The sequence below is a fragment of the Salvelinus sp. IW2-2015 genome, linkage group LG9, assembly GCF_002910315.2.
Source record: "Salvelinus sp. IW2-2015 linkage group LG9, ASM291031v2, whole genome shotgun sequence".
NCBI lineage: Eukaryota > Metazoa > Chordata > Actinopteri > Salmoniformes > Salmonidae > Salvelinus > Salvelinus sp. IW2-2015.
This window is the reverse complement of record NC_036849.1, coordinates 18,319,532-18,339,215: the sequence shown is the minus strand read 5'-3', so window position 1 is coordinate 18,339,215 and position 19,684 is coordinate 18,319,532. Positions and strand designations below refer to the sequence as shown.

Sequence of the window (19,684 nt, the reverse complement as noted above, 5' to 3'; positions counted from 1 at the left end):
ATGAAGAGGAGTGGGACAACATTCCACAGGCCACAATCAACAGCCTGGTCAACTCTATGCGAAGGATATGTGTCTGTCATGCTGCATGAGGCAAATGGTGGTCACACCAGATACTAACTGGTTTTCAGATCCATGCCCCTACCTTTTTTATTTAAGGTATCTGTGACCAGCAGAAGCATATCTGTATTCCCAGTCATGTGACATCCAGAGATTAGGGCCTAATACATTTCAATTGACTGATTTCCTTATATGAACTGTAACTCAGTAAAATCTTTGAAATTGTTGCATTTCTATTTTTGTTCAGTATACTTTATATTATCAGCATATGTATTATATTACTTATCAGCATGTCATATTTTGCGAGCATCCCCTATTTTATGAGTGCCTTTCACTCAAGTGTGCTGTGTTATTTACGTTTGCTATTCTCACGTGTGAAATTGAATTGCATGAACTATTTAGTTGCTTCACAGGTTGTGCTGTGATTCTACAGATTGGCATGGACTATACTGACCATGAGACAGCTGTTGTCAATCCCTATCACGTCCTCCCTCTCCGAACTAATTGCTAAACACGCCCCAGAACTAGAGGCAAAAGTAAATGGACGCTTACCTTCAACGCGCCATTCGACTTGGAACCTCTCCACTCTGACTTCTCGCTGCACCTCGACCGCTGTCTTTCTCCACTGATCGCCTGTGAGAAAATGACTACATTACAACACTCTCTAGAACACTAAAGTAAAGTGCTTTTGCCTAGTGTGTGTGATTCCAAGCTGTAGGTCAGTACATGCTCTAATTGAATGTTACAGACATGGGGGACACGCCTGGCGCAGCAGGGAGAGCCTGCCATCCAGCTTTCGACTACAGAGAGTGGACTTGTACAACGCTCACAATAGCACCATCTAAAGGAAAGTGTTTATTCCAGTATGTGAGTGCAGCCTAAGTGAGTATGTGAGTGAAGCCTAAGTACTGTACACAGCCACTGTGTACAGTACTTAGGTTCCCCACCAGAGTTGTTGGGGAACAGTTTCAACGCCGACGCCACATCCCGCAACGAAGCCACGTACGGTGGGCAACCCTGCACGAACGTAAACCAATGCTCTGTGTGAGTGAAGTAACTCTGCAGCTGTTAGTTTTTCATCTGGGCTCAATGTTAAATTCAGGCTATACCGCAGTCCTCCTAGCCTCCTTAAACGTTTAACTGGGCGCTTAGTTTAAAACAGAAACAATCAACTAATGCTATTTAAGATCAGCAATAAAGAGCCTTTTCATTGTACAGTGCCTTCAGAAAGTATTCATACCCCTTGGCTTATTCCACATTTTGTTGTGCTACAGCCTGAATTCACCCGCCTACACAATACCCCATAATGACAAAGTGAGAACATGTTTAGACATTTTTGCTAATTTATTAAATGAAATATAGAAATGTCACATTTACATAAGTATTCATACATCTGAGTCAATACTTTGTAGAAGCACCTTTGGGGGTGATTACAGCTCCGAGTCACCTTGGGTATGTCTATCAGCATTGCACTTCTGGATTTGGGGATTTTCTCCCATTCTTCCTTGCAGAGTTTCTCAAGTTCTGTTAAGTTCGATGGGGAGCGGCGGTGAAGAGCAATCTTCAAGTCTTTCCACCGATTTTCAAAACGGATTCAAGTCTGGGCTTTGGTTGGGCCACTCAAGGACTTTCACATTCTTGTTCTGAAGCCATTCCAGCATTGCTTTGGCTGTATGCTTTGGCTCATTGTCCTGTTGGAACTTAAATCTTCGCCCCAGTCTAAGGTCGTTTGCACTCTGAAGCAGGTTCTCGTCAAAGATTTGTCTGTATTTGGCTCCATTCATTGTTCCCTCTATACTTACCAGTCTCCCAGTCCCTGATGCTGTCTGGCCACTCTCTCATAAAGCCCAGATTGGTAAAGTGCTGTAAAGACTTGTCCTTCTGGCAGGTTCTCCCATCTCAAGGAACTCTGTAGTTCTGTCAGAGTGGTCATTGGGTTCTTGGTCACCTCCCTGACCAGGGTCCTTCTTGTTCAGTTTGGGCGGCCAGCTCTAGGCAGAGTCTTGGTAGTTCCATATTTTTTTAATTTGCCAATGATGGAGACCACGGTGCGCTTTAAAAAACTTTCAACACTCTAGAAATTGATGTATATCCTTACCCAGATATATGCCTCATCACAATTCTACCTCGGAGATCTACGGACAGTTCCTTGGAGTATTATTTCTGCTCTAACATGCACTGTCAACTGTGGGACCTTATAGACAGGTGTATTTCTTTCTAAATCATGTCCAAACAATTTAATTGGCCACAGGTGGACTCCAAACAAGTTGTAGTGAAATCCCAAGGATGATAAAAGGAAATTGGATGTACCTGAGCTTAATTTGGAGTGTAATAGAAAAGGGGTGTGAATACTTATGTAAATAAGATTTCTGTACTTCATTATCAATACATTTGCCAACATTTCTAAAAACATGTTTTCACTTTGTCATTATGGGGTATTGTGTGCAGATGGGTCAATTTAAAAAAATGTAATCCACTGTGAATTCAGACTGTAACACAAAAAAAATTGAATAAGTCAAGGGGTATGAATACTTTCTGAAGGCACTGTACCTGTCTCTGTGGTTGTGTTGGCTGTGGAATCCTAGAATTCCGCTTTTGATGTGTTTGTGTGTGTACCTCTGCAGGACGTCCCATCCACCAGCTCCAGACCCGGGGGACAGGAGCAGCTGTAGGAGCCGGGGCTGTTGGTGCACTGTCCTCCCAGACACAGACCGCTGTCCTCACACTCATTGATGTCTGCCGGGGAAGGGACACGGAGGGGAAACACACATACCATACAGTCTAATGTAGCATGACACATTCACACCACAGATGGCAGATCATTGGCTATTAATCCAAGTGGGTTCTCAGTTTATCCTCCAAATAATGCAGCCAAAATTTCGAGGAAAGTGTCACAACCTCCCACAAGAATATGCATCATTTTCAGAATTGACTTCAGGGAATTATGACGACTCATATCACACCTGCCAGTGCTGGTCTACCATGCAGAGCTGTGACTGACTGGAAATAAATCATCAGCATAAGAGGAGAACTTCCAGCATGAGTGAAGGGACATTAGAGTTTAGTCCCCAGTAAAAAAAATGGTACCTTCACAGGAGAGCTTATTGGGCGCCAGCGTGTAGCCAAGGTCACAGGTCATACAGGAGTAAGAACCCTCTGTGTTGTTGCAAACGCCCATGGGACAGACCCCTGTGGACAGGCACTCGTTTATGTCTGAAGGAGAGAGAGAGAAGGAGAGAGATTGACAGAGAGAGCATCATAACATGAGTGAGGTCAGATCTAGCCCATCAGTTCTAGGAGACTCTGGCCTGATAACATGACTAATGGCTGAATGTAAGGAGACAGCCTCTCAGAGTCTCTGGCCTGATAACATGACTAATGGCTGAATGTAAGGAGGACAGCTCTCAGAGTCTCTGGCCTGATAACATGACTAATGGCTGAATGCTAAGGAGACAGCCTCTCAGAGTCTCTGGCCTGATAACATGACTAATGGCTGAATGTAAGGAGTCAGTCTGCACATACAGTAAGCAAAGCCTCCTTTATTAGCTTGCACTGACAGTGCTTTATTAAAAAGGGTGGAGAGATAGGCTAAGTATGCAGGACAGGCATCAATTCCAAAACAGCAAGCTATTACAGGTGGGGTATAATTACTGTATCAACAAACACTCCCTGGCTCTCTGTTATGTGACCATTGGAAATTCCTTGCTCTGGTACAGATTATATTTAATATTGGGAAAATAGTGCAGTCCATTGTTAAGTGATTGAAATGGCTCCGTTTGCCTGTGGGTCAAAAGAGGAGTTCCACAGTGTGTGCTGACTACATACGAGCAGGGCAGAGGTCGGTTTAATTTCAAATTAGGCCGTTAATCTTTTCCTGGCACGGAGACATCCATTAAAACCCAATCAAAATCTGAATTGAACTTGTTTTCAGGATTTTCCCAGAGCAAAACATTTCAAAAAGGAGATCTTCTTCCTAGTCTTCCATGAAATAACATTGAATAATATCGGACTGGATCTGTAGTCTTCCTCTTGGGGAGAAGAAGGGGAGGGTGGGGGTGAGTGTTTTCCAGAGGTTAGTTAGGCAGTCTTACCCATGCAGTGGGAGCCATCCTCAGACAGGGTAGAGCCAGTCCCACAGCTCCTGCAGGAGAAGGATCCAGGACTGTTCCTACACAGCTGGCCTGGGCACACGTTAGCCACCAAGCACTCATCCATATCTGAACAACAGGACAGAGAGACAGAGAGAAGCCCTGTTAACTACATCCCTGAGCTGTAGCAGAGGACAGCAAGCCTGGTGGAAAACATGACAGTGTGCCGCATGTAATAATTTTGATCAGTTTATAAATGATATGGCATAAAGTTCCACTGTCAACACATCTATCTCTCCAGCTGATCTATCAGTGGGACTGGCTGACTTCACTGTGTTTTATTTGAGGCCTATGGCTCATTCTTTTGAACACATGGTGCCAGAGGGAGAGGGATCCAGGACCCAGTTATGATGTGATGTCTGGAAGGAGTATTTTGGGATCTTTAGCTCAGGAGAGGGGCTTTGTGTCCAAGTCGTCACACCTGATGCCATTTACAGACAACCTGAGCCTGCTGTTAACACAGGCAACGTGTGAGAGATAGGCCTGGCTGGACTCACACAGGGCCCAGTGGGTCATAACCTGGCACACTCTCTTACATCTGACACACGCAGGGCCGAGGGCAGAACCTAACATCCTTACACAGCATACCGTAACACACCTTCACACTCCAGCCCATCCTCAGTCACTCTGTAGCCTGGCCTGCAGGTGGTGCAGATGAAAGAACCCTCTGTGTTGGTGCATGTTCCCTTGGGGCACGTAGTGGGCAGCACACACTCATCAATATCTGTTCCAATAAGTAACAAACAAACTCAGACTGGTCAGTAACATACAACTCCTTCAGGACAGACCATTAGATGTGGTATCAGGGAGGATGGACAAACCTTCACAGAGCTCTCCATCAAGGGAGACGCTGTAGCCTGAGGGACAGGTGATGCAGGAGTAGGAGCCCTCAGCGTTCAGACAGATTCCGTTAGCACACACAGACCCAGACTGGCACTCATCAATATCTGGAGGAGACACGCAGACCAGCACAGACAAGATTTACTATTGATACAGTTGATACACACAAAGGGCAAGTCTTAGAAGGCGTGGGTGAATGTGCCAGCTGGGGAAGGCTTTGACTGGACTCACCCTCACACCTCTGCCTGTCCTGGGAAACCCTGTATCCGTCCTTACAGCTGGTGCAGGTGAAGGAGCCCTCTGTGTTGGCACATACCCCTCCTAGACACATGTCTGCTTGGGAGCACTCATCCACATCTGGAACAAAGACACGGATTACCATGAAGAATGTACAGTAGGTTGCTACACACTGTCTGACATGGTAGTTATACCATTGACAGAAACACTAAAGGTTGTACAGGTTACATACAGTACCTTCACATCTCTGTCTATCCGCTGATCGCTGGAATCCCGGGCTGCAGTTCTTGCATGAGTAGGAACCTTCGGTATTAGTGCAAATTCCCCCGGGGCACACATTAGGAGTAGCACACTCATCGACATCTAATAAAACAATGATGAGGCATTAAAAAAGCCACAGAGAGCTCAGGGCTCAAAGAGAACAGCGTTATACCGTGAAGAGTCATATTCCACACATCTAATCCTTTACAGACCTTCACAGGCCCTGCTGTCAGGAGTGGTTTGGTAACCAGGGTTACAGCTGCACCTGTGGGAGCCATCCAGATTGACACACCTGCCATGGAGGCAGGCACCAGGGAGCAGACACTCATCCATATCTGGAGAAAAAGCAGTATGGAGGAGGACCTCGTTAAACCACCACTGCTCCTCACTGTTAACATTTATTGAAAGCCCCTGGACCTCTAAGGCTTCTTCAGTAGCACTATTGCCCCTTCAGAGAACTGTTACTTTAAGACCAAACCTGGAAAATGTATGATGTGTGACTGTTTTCACAAACAAGTACCTTGACAACTGTTGTTGTCCAAAGAGGCCTGGTATCCTTGGTAACAGTTACAGCTGTAAGAGCCCTCGGAGTTGACACACCTACCATGGAAGCACACCGATTGGTCCAAACACTCGTTTACGTCTGAGGGCGAGACAGGTCACTAACATTAAGGTCACCATGACAGGTATCAAAAACACCCACAACATGATTAGTAGGAATACACTGTTACCGTGAATGTTTGTCGTTATCTATTGCCCTGCCTTACTCTTTTCCCCTGCATGCTCTAAGTCAATACACAGGATAACGGCAGAAACAATTTCTTTTTGTAGAAACAATCATGCAAAAACATTGTTTTAAAGTAGACTCCAAAAGGTGTAAAACAAAAACTGTATTTCATGGATCTAAGCATGTGCCAGACAGCTCTATCTCGTGTGTGGATCGAGCATGGAGATGTTTGAGTGGGCAGAGTTGAACTCTCTCCACACAGCTGTGCAGGCAGCTTTAATGTGAGGTGAATGAGACAGTAGGAACAGACGGCTACAGCGCTGAAAACATCCAGTGGAACACAGGCAGGGCTTTGTGTGTGCCTTGCCTCGCCTGCGGTGGCTCTAGCCAGACGTCTGTCAGTACGGCCCAAAACTTTGTTTCTGCAATCTCCTGGCATCTCTCAGTCCTCTACGATAAGCCTGACATGGGACTGGAGCTGTTCTCTCTATCGCACAACCAATTAGGCTTATCCAATTGGATTACAACTACTGTCCTACGCTCTTAGAAAAAAGGATTCCATAAGGGTTCTTTAGTTCTGTCCCCATAAGAGAACCATTTTTGGTTCCAGGTTAAACTTTTTGGGTTCCATGTAGAACTCTCTGTGGAAAGGGTTCTACATAGAACTCAAAAGGGTTCTACCTGGCACCAAAAAGGGTTCTCCTATGGGGACAGCCGAAGAACCCTTTTAGGTTTTCTAAGAGTGTAAAGAGTGTACGGGCAATTGACTAAGGCAGATGCTGGAAACAAACATGGGGAACACACTTGCTGCTTGCATACATGGTCCCTGGTTTAGTTGAGTTCCTTCACCATGTGGATATTAGCCTGTTGCTGGTCCTGTTAGTGGGGGTTTATTTAACTCCTGTGTTCCACCTCATTTCCAGAGGAAGTGCCTCTCAGCAGCTAGTCATACTCCACATCATAACATAGAACGCTATGAGAGGATTGATTGTATGTGTTTAAAGACCTCTTAGCAGACAACAGTGGAGCTAATGTAGTACTTTCTTTGAAGGGAAAGTAATCAGATTGAAGTCATCAAAGAACCCATGAGGTAAGCTCCAGCCTTGTTTAGTCATAGGAATCATTGGCAAGACATTTTAGAAATGTCAAAAACTGCCTGAACATTACGTTCACCTTTCACATGTGAGTTCAGACTGGAAGCAGTGGTGGGAAAAGTACTCAATTTTCATTCTTGATTATAAGATACCTTAATAGAAAATGAAGTAAAAGTGAAAGTCACCCAGTTAAATCCTACTTGAGTAAAAGTCTAAAAGTATTTGGTTTTAAATATACTTAAGTATCAAAAGTAAATATAGTTGCTAAAATATACTTAACTATCAATAGTAAAAGTAAAAGTACAAATAATTGAAAATTCCTTATATTAAGCAAACCAAATTTTAGTAAAGTAAAGTAAAGTGCAGATACCCCAAAAAACTACTTAAGTAGTACTTTAAAGTATTTTTACTTAAGTACTTTACACCACTGACTGGGAGAACTTGAATTTGACAAATGAATCACCTCAGAAGCTCAAATATTCAACCCTTTTCTGGATGAGTGGGGGTGGTAGTGGCGAGAGGGAGAAGATGACGCAATACCAGCCAGGAGTGCCTCTTATGTAACATGAGCACCTCAAGGTTAGGGGGGTTGCTACGCTGTCTTGTTGGCTCCTTCAGCATGCTACAGACCTTGTATAGTGTGTCATGGACTGTGTATTGGAGCTGTATAAACCCTCATAGAGGTGTTATAGTGTAACAGAGGCAGGGCTATAGGTGACTAACCACAGCCCTGTTTGTCTGACAGGGCATTTTAACAGTGGGGTAATATTGACCCCTCCATATATCTCAGTCCTCACTCCAGTCCTGCACCGTATTAAAGACCTAGCCCTGCTGGACTCCACTGCAGTGGCCAGAGCCATTCAAAAAATAGGCTGTTTGTTTAAGGCTGTGGCCAAGGGAAAATATTTTGACTCTCCCAAAATGAAGTATTATAAACAATCTTTTACAGCAGCAGATGATATGAAAAGATCAGCAATAACAAGGCGATGTGTTTAAACAATATGGGTCTGGCCCCGGGGGCTAGGGATAGGTGGGGAGAGCAGGAGGGGCAGATATTACACAAATAATGGAGCCACTGGAAGGGAAAGAGTGAGAGAGTGGAGGACCTAGCCTAGGAGTCACTAACTCACTGCCATCACTCAAGCCCCACCAGGCCTCTACTGCTACTCTGCACTGTGGTTGGGGTGATGTGGCAGTCCCCTGAAAATACAACATCCAATATTAAGCCTTTTAAAAAGAGGATTACAGCATGAAATACGTTTTCTAGAATCCTCAGTGACTCCAGCCTTTTGAGCTAAGACACAAGTGAAAAATCTAATTCAGTCGTGTCTACTTTCAAAGGATAAAGCTAAGAACATGAACAACTTCATAGTTAAGAACACTACAACAATATGGAAGACAATGAAACGTATTCTACAAGAAACGTATTCTACAACCAATATCACTCCCTAAAAACACAACCTTATGAAACAATCCTTTGATAGCATTTCAGAATTTACCAATGAATTGGTCCACATGGAAAACTAAAGGCATAGAAACCATAAATGACTTGGTAACAGGAAATACATGTATTTCCATGGCAGAATTAAAAATACATTTTGGACTGACCAATGTAGATAGTTTTAAATACATGCAACTTAAAAGTTGCATATCACTTTTGGACATCAGAGCAGCCTTGAGGGAATCTTATTTGAGTCAGAAAAGTATATTCATATGATAGGTAAGATATATAAAACCTTGCAGAGAGCCTATCCAACTGACAATCTCTTAGAAAAAAATATAAACTGTTGGAACCAAGACTTAAAAAGAACTGATGTTGGCACAAGATGGAGGGAAAGTTGGAGCACAACTAATGAAATTACAGTTCATTTATGCCTAATCCAGTATAAACTAATGTTTAGAATTTTTTATACAAGAGACGAAATTCACAAATTCTACAGGCAGAGTCATGTCTCAAGTGTAAAACTAATAATGACTCAATAATCCATGCTTTCTTGGAATGCTATAAAGTCTTGGAAGTTGTGGGCAGAGCTAGAAAGTTGGCTGTCAGAAGTACTGTATTACAATGTAAACTTATTTTGAATCCATCTGTCTGCATATTTCAACACATGGCATATGGGGGTGTAGTGAGACCCAATGGGCAGGACGATTTTCTTCTCATCACTCATCTTGAAAAAACGTATACTAAAATCTTGGAAGTCAATCAATCCGCCATCATTGACACAATGGAAAAATCTAATGATTTATTATTGTAATTTTGAAATACCATGGGCGACCGAGAAAAAATGAATTGCTAAAATTTAAGGCCAAGTGGCAAACAATAATGAGGGATGGGGGAGTGAGCATGCGGGTCTGGGCAGATAAGATGTAGTCATTGTTTGTGTGTGTCTGTAAGTTGTTGTTATATGTATAAGTTTGTATTTGAAGGAAAAAAGAAACAATTAAAACGTGAGAGAGTAGAGGACCTAGTCTAGGAGTCCCTCACTCAAGCCCTGAGATCATTTTTCTAGAATCCTCAATGACTCCAGACTTTTGAGCTAAAACACAAGTGAAAAATCTAATTCAGCTGTGTCCAATTTGATGTCAAACTGTAGAGTATCAGGCCTGTCAACACGTCCTTAAGACGTTGCTGTTCACTGTTGCACTGATGACGTCTTATTGGTCATTTCTGGTGTTACCAACAGCAAGCTTTGCTCACGTAAAGTGTGCCAGGCAGGCTGGGGGAATATTATCCAATCATAAAGAAGTTTAAGAGGGAAACCCAGTTCATTTCCAGGCGTGGCCTTTGGAGGCCACTCTTACCCAGACATCTCCCTCTGGCAGCCTTGAACCCGGGGCCACAAGCCTGGCACTGGAAGGAGCCTGGGGCGTTGACACACCTTCCACTGGAGCATGAACGGGGGTCCTGGCACTCATCCACATCTGGCCAGGGAACAGGGGAGGGAGAGGGGAGGTGTGGAAATACCATTAAAACAAGCCTTCGATTAGATGGATCCAGTCTGCATTTACACACACACAGACCAATACCCATGCACACAGCCTCCTTCCGGTACGGCCTCCAATTTAAAGTCTCTACATTGGCTCAGAACTAAGGAAAAAACAACAATGGCTGTTCTGTGGCTGGATTGGATATGAACCCAGGGCAGTCAATAAACACCGCAGGCCAAGCTGCAGTGTGATGTTCTGTTAGTTCAGAGTGTTAAGCCTATCTGTCTCTGTGCTGGACTCACCTTCACACTGTCCCCTCCAGGACTTGGCGTAGCCACTCTTGCATTCACAGGTGTAAGATCCCTCTGTGTTGAAACAGTCCCCATCCTGGCACTTGTTGGCCATGTCACACTCATTTATATCTGCACAAAATCACCCGAACAAGTCAGAGTAACAAAGAAGACTTGTTCTACAAATCTGGCTCATTAGAGGAACATTGCTTGTCTGCATTTGTCATTACCAGTTCTATTCTGGTATGAGAGCAGGAAAACTACAGCTAAAACTACAGCACCCAGCATGCTTTGCCTCCTCCTCTTACCATGGCAGAACTTCCTGTTCTGGGTGATGACCTGGTTGTAGCCGCTGTAGCAGTGGCAAGTGTAGGAGCCAAAGGTGTTCACACAACGGCCCTTCCCTCCACAAGGGTCTTCCTCACACTCATTCACATCTGGAGAGAAAGAATGAGCGAGAGAGAGAGAATGAGAGAGACAGAGAGAGAGAGAGAAAGAAAGAAAGTGGGAGGAGAGGCCAGAGTGTTACATTTCAGTTACATTTCACCACTGAAGACCTTGCACTTTCCAACCCTTCACTCTGGAGCCCCTCCACAGTGCAGTTGAGTGCAGGCATTCCTCCGTGATGGCCCAGAGCAGGGCTTGGACGGCGACTGCAGAGTGAGGTAACGGATTAAAGCTCCATGGCAGCTCTCTGGATCACTCCGACCGTGTTGTCAGGCATCGCATAACGGGTCAACATAAACACAGGGATTGCTTTCACTTGGCTCTTGATTTCTCAAGGCCTCTGTGCTTGTATAGTATGTGGTGTGAACAGCGAAGCTCGTGTTGAGACAATGATATGGAGAGCTGACAGAACACTCGGAGAAGCCCCCTTTACCCGCCCGCCTCTTCCCGTCTTACCGATGCAGTTGGTCTGGAGCGCGTTCAGCTTGTAGCCGGGGTCACAGTAGCAGGTGTAGCCTGTCTGCACTGGCACGCACAGCCCATGGCCACATATGGTTGGAGTGATGGCGCACTTGTTAATATCTGTGAGAAGATACTGACACTGAGTAACCTGTGTGAACATTCAATACAATACCTCAGTACATAGACATGCCGTGTTCGTCCGATCCTATTGGGTAACCCTTTGTACACAACTCTTCCTAAACACGATCTACTGAAAAGAAAATGAACTCGTCCACCACATGTTATTCTCCATGGAAACGTTCAGGCTGTTTTATGGTGGAGCCTTGGATGGGAGGACAGGTTGGTGTAGTGTTGTAACAGGGGGCGCGCATTAAGGGTCAGGACGAGAAGAAGGGCAACGCACTGTTAAGCCTGTCATTGGACTTGTCGGTTGTTTGTTTCAGTCCAAAGTGGTTCTTGTAAGCACAAGCTGAGGGTGGGCTACTGGGTTTGGCTCAGAGCTCTGACCCTCTCCATAGGATGACCGCGAGTCACTCACACACAAACACACAGTCTTCTCTCTCTTCTTTTCATGCAGGCCCAGCGCCTGGCAGCTGTCCAGTCCATTCATCTCTTCCAAAAGGCACACTCTCTGGTTTCTCGCCCTTCTCACCCTCTGTGCTACTCGGAAGCCTGAAGCCAAGTTGGCTTGGAGGAGAGGGTCCACTAAGAGGACAACACATGCTCTGCTTCCCCTTGCTAAACTACAGGTCAGCTCTCAGAAATGTCTATCAAACAGGCCTGTTGGACACAACTCACAAATTAATTGAGAAATCCCATCTGTATCTAGAAAGAATAAAGTTTACTTGCAAGTCATCATTTAAATAGTTATTGGGGAGAATTATGAGTAGACTGTTCTTCTGACCATCACCCCATCAAATCAAAATAAAACTGCATCTCTTAATGTACTGTTACTAACGTAACATCAGTGGATGTCGAAGGCACAGTGATGTCAATTCAACATCTATTCCACGTTGGTTCAACGTAATTTCATTGAAGTGGCGTGGCCATGCAGTGTACTGTGACCATGACTCTCACCTGTGACCTGAGTGGCCACGATGATGGAGGCTGTACGCTGGCCATCAGACTCAGGCCCCAGGTTGATGGGAGAGTCAGGAGTGACTTTCTCTACCACATCTACTGGAGAGAGTTGGGGGGAGGGAGAGAGACGGAGAGAGAGGGAGGGAGAGGGAAAGAGAGAGAGAGAGACACTGATATAGTATCTGCTTTTCCAACCGGCAATGTCATGACAATCACTCAGGTCATCCTCAGGTCATCCTACGGTAGCATGGCAGGGATGTAAAGATGAAATATGCCCTTTCTGCTTGCTAAAAAAAGCACAATAAAAGACATCAGCGGGACTCATAGATCAACTCAACCTATATACTTTATCAATGTCATTGGCAGTGGAGTACCGGCGCAGGCTGCCTCTGCTGTGTGCTGTGTGTGAGCGATTCATAGAAAATGGATCAGGACCCCACGTGCCTTACTGCATGGTAAAACCTCTGTTTTCTCTGGCGTGCTCATTTGCTTTATCAATGCACCATGATCTACAGGACCTCTGTGTAAAAACACCACAGTAAATTACAGGCTGAATAGACACCATTGTGACAAGGTTCTTTGATGAATTGGAAATTAGATAAATTACCTGAGTACTTCAATGGTGAGTCTGTCGCAACAGGAGACTGTGGAAAAAGCAAGAATAGGTTATAATTGGGTTATAATACACGTTATAACCATCAAACTCAAATATGTTCTTCATATGTTGTATGGAAAGACTTAATACCATATGTGTCTTACAGAGATGCTGGAAGCTTTTTCTACAATAAACATTTCAAAAGCATGTGCTTTTTTTGGAGAAGAGGAACTCACCGGGTTCAATATTTCCACATCTGTTAGGAGACAGAGAAGAGGCCGTTTTATCAGTAGAGAAAGCTGACATTCTGTTTGCATTATCACATATAACCATTGAGATATCAATGTTCTCATCGGGCATTTTACTGTTTAGACGGCATCTTAAGGTCTTTGTTTCTAATAAAACATTTATCCCTTAAGCCGGGGAGAAGACCTGGACTCTGATAATAATGTACACTACAGTCCATGGAATAAAGAAGGGAGAATAGATATCTTAGATAATTAAGACACAATCTATAAATCATTTTGCTCGGGCCATGGCGATAAATTATCTCATAACTGCAAATCAGAAGAATGTTTCACAGAAGATCCAGAGGTCGCAGATGTTTGACCTGTGTGGATTAAGTCCTCTGCTCAAACACTTAAGGGAGGTGTATTCTGACAGATAGAGGAAGCAAATACTGTTTCCTATTTAGTAGATGAGGATAAAGGTGTTATTTGTGGATAAAAAACATCCTGTTGATGTTTTCATCTGTGTAAATAGCTACTTTATCCTTGTCTACTAAAAGGGTTTCCATTGTGTAACCTTGCAACTTTAAATCAATGTTAGTACAGTGTGTTGTAGAAATAATATTGTCAGTGGTCGACACAAACGCCACAAAGTATGTATAATAATATCCTTGTTCTCACCTTGTGGCTGGCTGTGGGTCTCCTCAGCTGGATGCTGTGTGTCTGGGTCTGGATGGAGAGGGTACCGGGGTTGTTGTACGGTGTGAGGGTACTGAGGGTTCTGAGGTGTCTGGGGGTGCTCTGGATGGTGGGGGTGCTCTGGATGGTGGGAGTGCTGTGGGAGCTCTTGGGGGTGCTGTGGATGGTGGGGGTACTGTGGGGTCTGGGGGATCTCCTGTGGATGGTGTGGGTATTGTGGGATCTGTGGGGTCAGTGGGACGTGGGGCAGCTGCTGCGGGGGCTGAGCTGGCTGCTGGGGCAGTTGGGGGTAGCTAGGGTTCTGGGCCTCCCAGGAAACACCTGTCCTCCTCAGCTCCTCTTCCTCCAGCTGTCTCAGGGAGATCTGCACATCGGAGCGCGAGTATGTGTAGCCGTGGCCAGCGGGACAGATCTCCTTGAAATGATCTGCAGGCGTACAGGGGCAACAAAGAACCATAGAAAACATCATAAGGCCTTATTCCCCCCTTGGGCTCCTGAGCTAACATGAAACGCTGCCAGACAGTAATTATGGATCGCATTTCTGTCTGGTGTTCGCAGCAATACCATAAGCCATCCGTGTAATACCATTATGTACAGCATGCCATACTGTAGTCTCTCCTCTGTGAAGGCGATTGGGTTTCAGCCATGGCCAGGGAGGGAGCTGCCAGGGCAGTGACAGCCGTCAGAGAGGGTATCACAGGGTGGATTTGGATGTGTCAGACACTCAGGGCAGTGCCAAGGGGGAAGTAGAGGATCATGTAACATATCTGACCTTTGAACTCTGGGCAGTAGAAGACTGACTGAAGAGATAAAAGGAGGGTGATTGCATCTCTTTGTGTTGGAGCCCAACAGACTTCAGCAGGGGTAAATCTATTACAGTTAAACAGTATTGTCCTGGAACAGAGGCCTCTGGAACAGAGGCGAATGTTATAAAGGACGGAGAATCTCTAATACTGATAGCATTGTGGTTAAGTGCAGGAAGCGTGGATATGATGATAGTCTCCTGACTGATGTCTATAATGCGGATGGAGCTGGGGGTTTGTGGCTCTATACACATCAGAGCCTTAAGTCTGACATGATGTGAAGTCAACGTGCTCCTATTACCAGACCAGTCCCGTGTGGCTCTGTTGGTAGAGCATGGCGCTTGCAACGCCAGGGTTGTGGGTTCATTCCCCACGGGGGGACCAGGATGAATATGTACTTTCCAATTTGTAAGTCGCTCTGGATAAGAGCGTCTGCTAAATGACTTAAATGTAAATGTAAATGTACTAATAATGAGTTGGGATTCTCTGTGTTCAACATGGCTCTGACAGATTGTCAGGTCATACAACAGCCAGTGTCTGACTCAGGGTACTCAGGCTGTATGTGGACTATATCTGCACACAGAGCCACAGAGTAGAGTACTAGTCTGGCAGAGCACCATGGAGGTCTGGTCTGGTTCTCAAATATCTGATCTGTGACAACCTCCATGAATCACTCACCGAAACAGGCACCACTCTAAATAATGTTATTTTCTCTGACTTTGAAGATAAAATCTGCAAGTATAAAATAGGATGAAAACCATTTTCCATGTTTCATTTGGCTTGACTCTTTTTTTTTTGGGGGGGGGGGGTTGCTAGCTGGACTATTACTGGCATTTCCCTCCAAGAACCTGTGTGATACAAGATTGACTCCCACTATTATAATATTATGCAGCTTTGACATATGAAGGTTCTGTTGTTTTGAGCTTATTCCACATTAAACACTTTGGGTTATCTTTGAACTGCATTACATGACTGGCAGGCAGAGGCAGCCAGTATAATACGGTGAGTGAAGCCTGAACGACTGTTGTGTTGAGTAGCACGTATGCTTTCAATACGATCACACATTTCATACCACCTTTCAAATCCAACCCAGCCAACAAATGTTCACCTAGTGTAATCAAAGTATTTGACCAGTTCATCGAGGTTGGAGTGGCCATCTCCACCACATTTACTAGAGAAAAAGAGCGCAACAGACAGAGTGGTAGAAGTAGGATCTGTGTGTGTGGGTACCTGTGTCTGGCAGAGGGCACCTCTCGCAGGCCGTGTTCCTGGCCGTGCCCCAGGCCGTGTTCCTGGCCGTGTCCCTGGCCGTGTCCCTGGCCGTGCCCCAGGCCGTGTCCCTGGCCGTGCCCCAGGCCGTGTCCCTGGCCGTGCCCCAGGCCGTGTCCCTGGCCGTGCCCCAGGCCGTGCCCACACGGCTGCAGCAGCAGATCTGTTTGGTGATGTGCTGGGTGAGGGGCAGAGAGCAGGTCCCTGCTGATGCTGAGCGGTAACACATCCCCCTCTGGTCCGACACAGCCTTGTCCGCTGTCCAAAAAACATTTACGCCTTCATCAGACAGACTTCACACACCAAGGAAAGACCATATGACAGACAGGCCATCAGTCATAGCAACAGACAGTAGGAGTACTCACAGACACAGTGGCTCCTGGCAGGGTCCAGCATGTAGCCTGGTTTACAGGTGCATCTGTAGCTTCCTCTGGTATTCAGACACTCAGCTTTCTTACAGATCCCATTCATCAGGCACTCATTGATGTCTAGGAGAAGAAAACACATCATGGTAGACTTGCCTAGTTAAAAAAGGTTAAATAAATACATAAAATAAATAATACAGTATCTGATTGTTGGGTTATAACAAGGCATCGAGGCAATGTTTTTGGTGTCAGGATGGCAAAAAAAACAACCTGACTAACAAAAACCTCTTTCATGATGTAATATTGAACTCATATCCAATTACACACCTCCATGTATAGGAATAAGTTACTTACTCTCATCCCTAAGTCTATATTTATTACAGACTCCCATACACAAAAATGTGTTGTATTCTACAACGTTTCTGACAGCTAGAGAAGATGGATGAAGTTAGTTCTTTGTCATCTTCACACATTGACATGTGCCCAAGTAGTAATATGGGGTGTAAGTAATCAAAACCATGAGCTACTGGCAAGTGATGACATGTGACAGATGCCCTAGATGACATATGCCCTAGATGACATGTGACAGATGCCCTAGATGACATGTGATAGATGCCCTAGATGACATATGATAGATGCCCTAGATGACATGTGACAGATGCCCTAGATGACATGTGATAGATGCCCTAGATGACATGTGATAGATGCCCTAGATGACATAGGATAGATGCCCTGACTGTTAGTGCCCTGTACTTATGATAGTGCCCTTGACATGTGACAGATGCCCTGTACATGTGATAGATGCCTAGATGACATAGATAGATGCCTAGATGATATCAGTGTGACAGATGCCTAATGACATGTGATAGATGCCTAGATGACATGTGATGAAATGCCTAGATGACATGTGATAGATGCCCTAGAATGACATTGTGAATAGATGCCCTAGATGACATGTGATAGATGCCTAGATGACATGTGATAGATGCCCTAGATGAATGATAGAGCCCTAAGATGACATAGTGATAGATGCCCTAGATGATAATGATAGATCCCTAGATGACATTGTTGATAGATGCCCTAGATATGATAGATGCCCTAGATGACATGTGATAGATGCCATAGATGACATGTATGATGCTAGACATGATAATGTAGATGACAGATGCCCTAGATGACAGAGAATAGATGCCTAGATGACAATGTGATAGATGCCCTAGATGACAGATGCCCTAGATGACATATGATAGATGCCCTAGATGACATGTGATAGATGCCCTAGATGACATATGATAGATGCCCTAGATGACATGTGATAGATGTCCTAGATGACAGATGATAGATGCCCTAGATGACATGTGATAGATGCCCTAGATGACAGATGATAGATGCCCTAGATGACAGATGCCCTAGCTGACATGTGATAGATGCCCTAGATGACAGATGATAGATGCCCTAGATGACAGATGATAGATGTCCTAGATGACAGATGATAGATGCCCTAGAACTGCCTGACCTTTCAGCCTAAAATTGTAAGGACAGACGATTGAAGACGACAGAATAGTGTCTGGACATGAAAAACATAATGACAATAATACTGACACGGGCATGAAACAGAGGAACAGACAGATATAGGGAAGGCAATCAAAACGTAAAGGAGTACAGGTGAGTCCAATGAAGCACTGATGCGCGTAAAGAAGGTGACAGGTGTGCGTAATGATGGGCAGCCTGGCGCCCTCGAGCACCAGGGAGGGGGAGCGGAAGCAGGTGTGACAATAAGTACCCGCTAGAGAACGTTGCCGTGGAAATATAAAAAATAAAAAATAACAACAATAGTTAGTCAAGAATATTTAGTATAATTATACAAAGTCCTAGACAAAATGTAGGCCTATGTAACGACGTTCGTCTGAGGAAGAAGGAGAGGACCAAGGTGCAGCGTGGTACGTGTTCATGACTTTTAATAACACTGAACACTAGAACAAAAAATAACAAAACGGAACAAACGAAACAGTCCTGTCTGGTGCAAACACAAAACAGAAAACAACTACCCACAAAACACAGGTGGGAAAAGACTACCTAAGTATGGTTCTCAATCAGAGACAACGATAGACAGCTGCCTCTGATTGAGAACCACACCCGGCCAAACACATAGAAATAGACAACATAGAATAAAAACATAGAATACCCACCCCAACTCACGCCCTGACCAACCAAAATAGAGACATAAAAAGGATCTCTAAGGTCAGGGCGTGACAGCCTATAGCATATTTTCGTTTCCTTTACAATAAAAACATTACAGTGTAATCCATTTGATCAACTTTATTTGTAGATTTGAGTAGTAATAAAGATATAGTAATTAATTAAGTCCAGTTACAACTTATTTTGACAAAGTAGAAGCCCACCTACTGTTTCCTTTTCTGTGTGCATGAGCAACAGTATGATCTCTGATGTGCTGCAACATGTGCATCTCTGTTCTACCCAAACCGTGCCGTCCCTCCCAGACTCCTGTCTCACCGTGCCATCGCTCCCAGACTCCTGTCTCACCGTGCAGTCCCTCCCAGACTGCTGTCTCACCGTGCCATCTCTCCAGACTGCTGTCTCACCGTGCCATCCCTCCCAGACTCCTGTCTCACCGTGCCGTCCCTCCCAGACTGCTGTCTCACCGTGCCATCCCTCCAGACTGCTGTTGCACCGTGCCATCCCTCCCAGACTCCTGTCTCACCGTGCCATCCCTCCAGACTGCTGTCTCACCGTGCCATCCCTCCCAGACTCCTGTCTCACCGTGCAGTCCCTCCCAGACTCTTGTCTCACCGTGCCATCCCTCCCAGACTCCTGTCTCACCGTGCCATCCCTCCCAGACTCCTGTCTCACCGTGCCATCCCTCCCAGACTCCTGTCTCACCGTGCCATCCCTCCCAGACTCCTATCTCACCGTGCCATCGCTCCAGACTCCTGTTTCACCGTGCCATCGCTCCCAGACTCCTCTCTCACCGTGCCATCCCTCCCAGACTCCTGTCTCACCGTGCCGTCCCTACCAGACGCCTGTCTCACCGTGCCATCCCTGCCAGACTCCTGTCTCACCGTGCCATCCCTCCCAGACTCCTGTCTCACCGTGCCATCCCTCCCAGACTCTTGTCTCACCGTGGCAGTTGGATC

The 19,684-nt window shown here is 45.2% G+C and overlaps 1 protein-coding gene across 2 annotated transcripts in view; it reads right to left on the bottom strand.

Moving 5' to 3' along the window:
- Positions 1 to 19,684, bottom strand: part of LOC111968745 (latent-transforming growth factor beta-binding protein 2) — an 85,592-nt gene that overhangs the window by 19,479 nt on the left and 46,429 nt on the right. For both annotated transcript variants that reach the window (XM_023994593.2, XM_070445195.1), the window contains 20 exons: positions 16,530 to 16,652; positions 16,126 to 16,422; positions 14,075 to 14,518; positions 13,403 to 13,422; positions 13,179 to 13,215; positions 12,569 to 12,667; positions 11,486 to 11,611; positions 10,891 to 11,019; positions 10,595 to 10,714; positions 10,167 to 10,286; positions 6,064 to 6,186; positions 5,756 to 5,878; positions 5,520 to 5,645; positions 5,277 to 5,402; positions 5,027 to 5,152; positions 4,804 to 4,929; positions 4,149 to 4,274; positions 3,145 to 3,270; positions 2,674 to 2,793; positions 610 to 690 (listed from right to left, as the gene is read on the bottom strand). In XM_023994593.2, coding sequence (XP_023850361.1) covers positions 610 to 690; positions 2,674 to 2,793; positions 3,145 to 3,270; positions 4,149 to 4,274; positions 4,804 to 4,929; positions 5,027 to 5,152; positions 5,277 to 5,402; positions 5,520 to 5,645; positions 5,756 to 5,878; positions 6,064 to 6,186; positions 10,167 to 10,286; positions 10,595 to 10,714; positions 10,891 to 11,019; positions 11,486 to 11,611; positions 12,569 to 12,667; positions 13,179 to 13,215; positions 13,403 to 13,422; positions 14,075 to 14,518; positions 16,126 to 16,422; positions 16,530 to 16,652 — 2,718 coding nt within the window. The remainder of the gene's footprint in view (positions 1 to 609; positions 691 to 2,673; positions 2,794 to 3,144; positions 3,271 to 4,148; positions 4,275 to 4,803; positions 4,930 to 5,026; positions 5,153 to 5,276; positions 5,403 to 5,519; positions 5,646 to 5,755; positions 5,879 to 6,063; positions 6,187 to 10,166; positions 10,287 to 10,594; positions 10,715 to 10,890; positions 11,020 to 11,485; positions 11,612 to 12,568; positions 12,668 to 13,178; positions 13,216 to 13,402; positions 13,423 to 14,074; positions 14,519 to 16,125; positions 16,423 to 16,529; positions 16,653 to 19,684) is intronic.